Source organism: Apis dorsata, unplaced genomic scaffold (assembly GCF_000469605.1).
Source record: "Apis dorsata unplaced genomic scaffold, Apis dorsata 1.3 scaffold_247, whole genome shotgun sequence".
Taxonomy (NCBI): domain Eukaryota; kingdom Metazoa; phylum Arthropoda; class Insecta; order Hymenoptera; family Apidae; genus Apis; species Apis dorsata.
Window position 1 is genome coordinate 362,818 of NW_006263526.1, and position 2,286 is coordinate 365,103.

At 28.7% G+C, this 2,286-nt stretch overlaps 1 protein-coding gene across 1 annotated transcript; it reads left to right on the forward strand.

The window, feature by feature from the left end:
* The first annotated feature begins 85 nt into the window (after positions 1 to 85).
* Positions 86 to 2,007, forward strand: LOC102670759 (gamma-secretase subunit Aph-1). The gene is made up of 2 exons (XM_006615958.2): positions 86 to 606; positions 699 to 2,007. Exons 1-2 carry the CDS (start codon positions 374 to 376, stop codon positions 1,180 to 1,182), a joined length of 717 nt encoding a protein of 238 aa, XP_006616021.1. The 5' UTR covers positions 86 to 373; the 3' UTR covers positions 1,183 to 2,007.
* Positions 2,008 to 2,286: the final 279 nt, after the last annotated feature.

A 2,286-nucleotide genomic window follows, 5' to 3' on the forward strand; every position in this document is an offset into this window, starting at 1 on the left:
CTAATTAAGGTGATTCTCATTAAACGAGTCTTATCAAAATATTTCATGAATGTTCAGCAAGATAATCTTACATATCTCGAACATTAAAGAGACTATCGATATATCGAAATTCTCTATCGAAAAGTTTACATTTTTTCAGAAAGATTCTGCGAAGCGTGTGCCAAATGATTTCATCATTACCGTGATTCATTTGTGTCCATTTCCATTATTATCACATTTTCTATAAGTAGTGGAGAAGAAATAAATGTGCTCTTCAAAAAATATTAACCAAGCCGTGCGAAGGCTACATAAGGTTATGACTATTTAGCATTTTAAAGAATTTCGATTAACTGATACTAAAACATAAAGTGATTTGGCATTAATCGCAGTTAAAATGACAGTTATGGATTTTTTTGGTTGTGCCTTTTTGGCTTTTGGCCCACCATTAGCTATGTTTACATTTACTGTCGCAGCTGAACCTATTAGAATTATTATACTAATAGCCAGTGCCTTTTTTTGGTTAATTTCTTTATTGTTGTCATCCATACTCTGGTATGCTGTAGTGCCACTACAAAATCATCTTGCATTTGGACTTGTATTTTCTGTATTATTTCAAGAGGCATTCAGGTAATTAAAATTTTAAATTATGATATATTTATATTTTTTATTTTAATTATCTTAAAAGTTATATTTTTCGTTTTTTTGTCATTTTTATACAGGTACCTCTTATACTGGGTACTAAGAAAAGCTGAAAGAGGGTTAGATAAAGTAACAACAACACATGTGGCAGATAGTAGACATGTATTTGCATATGTATGTGGTTTAGGTTTTGGTTTTATGAGTGGTGTTTTTGCACTAGTCAATGTCTTAGCAGATGCTGTTGGACCTGGAACAATGGGACTTCGACAAGGCACAGAGTACTTTTTTGTAATATCAGCAGCCACAACTCTTTGCTTTATCTTGCTGCATACATTTTGGGGTGTTGTATTTTTTTCTGCTCTGGATAGAAAAAATTGGGGACAAGTTATTTGGGTTGTTGGCTCACACTTGTTTGTGTCATGTATGACCTTGTTAAATGTAAAAGAAGCTTATGTAGCTACTACTTTATCTGCCTATGTCATTTTGATGATAACAACTGCACTTGCATTCAAAGTTGCAGGTGGCAGACCTCAAAGTATAGTTCAATGTTTTTCAAGACAGTAAAAGGAAGAATTTTTATAAGAAGATTAAAATATAAATAGTTGTGTTTGACCTAAATGAACATTAGAAAATGACAAATGTTTCTTTCCTTTAGGTATTAGACCACAAAGAGATTGTTCATTGCTCTAATATACACTATGTGTAAAAAGATATGATGTTAAATTAACAGACCATATCTTATTCTTTGATATTAAACAAGCTTATAATGATCAGAAATATATTAATATAAGTCTAAATCATTAAATTCACTTAATGAATTTCTACACTTGACCAAAATAAGTAGGAAAATCTATTAAGTGTGTCAGTATTATTTATTCTTCATATGTAATACTTTACTGCAAATGTAAAAATTTTTTTCAAAAAAGTTATACTAAATGATAATACGTTCTAGCACAGAATTATTTGGTCAAGCTGCTAGTCCGTCCCTTAACCCATCGAAACAATTATATAATCAAAACGCGATAATGTTTCGATCCAAAATATTATGAAAAGAAAAAATAAAGTCTAAAATGAGTGTGAATGTACATATGTAAGAATGTAGGTATACATATATAATGTATATGTGCTATCAAACAAAGAGTAAATTTGTGTATTAATTCACGCCTTACATTTAAAAACAAACTATTTCAAAAAGTTATGAAAATAACGATAATACGTAAGGAATTGTTCAGTAGTTTTTGTATGTATATAAGAGTCATTAATAACTGTAATTTAGGTGTTTAATATACATCTGTATATTTGGCATTGTGTTTCACTTACCATTTCACGATTTATTACTCTTCATATTACATTTCGTATGTCATTCAAATAAAAACCATTTTTGTATAACTAAAAGTATATTTAATTATATAATCCTTGTTCTGAATAATAAATACCACAGGATGAAATAATATAATATGTTTAGGATATGAAAAGAAAACAACAAATTTACTTTCGAAAAGTATGAAGGTTTTAATCATTTTTTCAGTGAGAAAAGAAAAAATTACAAAATAAAATGAATCACAGTCACGAGATATTACTCGAACAAATTCATTTATCATTCAATTATACAATAAAAAAGATATATATTAAACGCAAGATAAAATTTGGATTTTTAATCATGTTTTC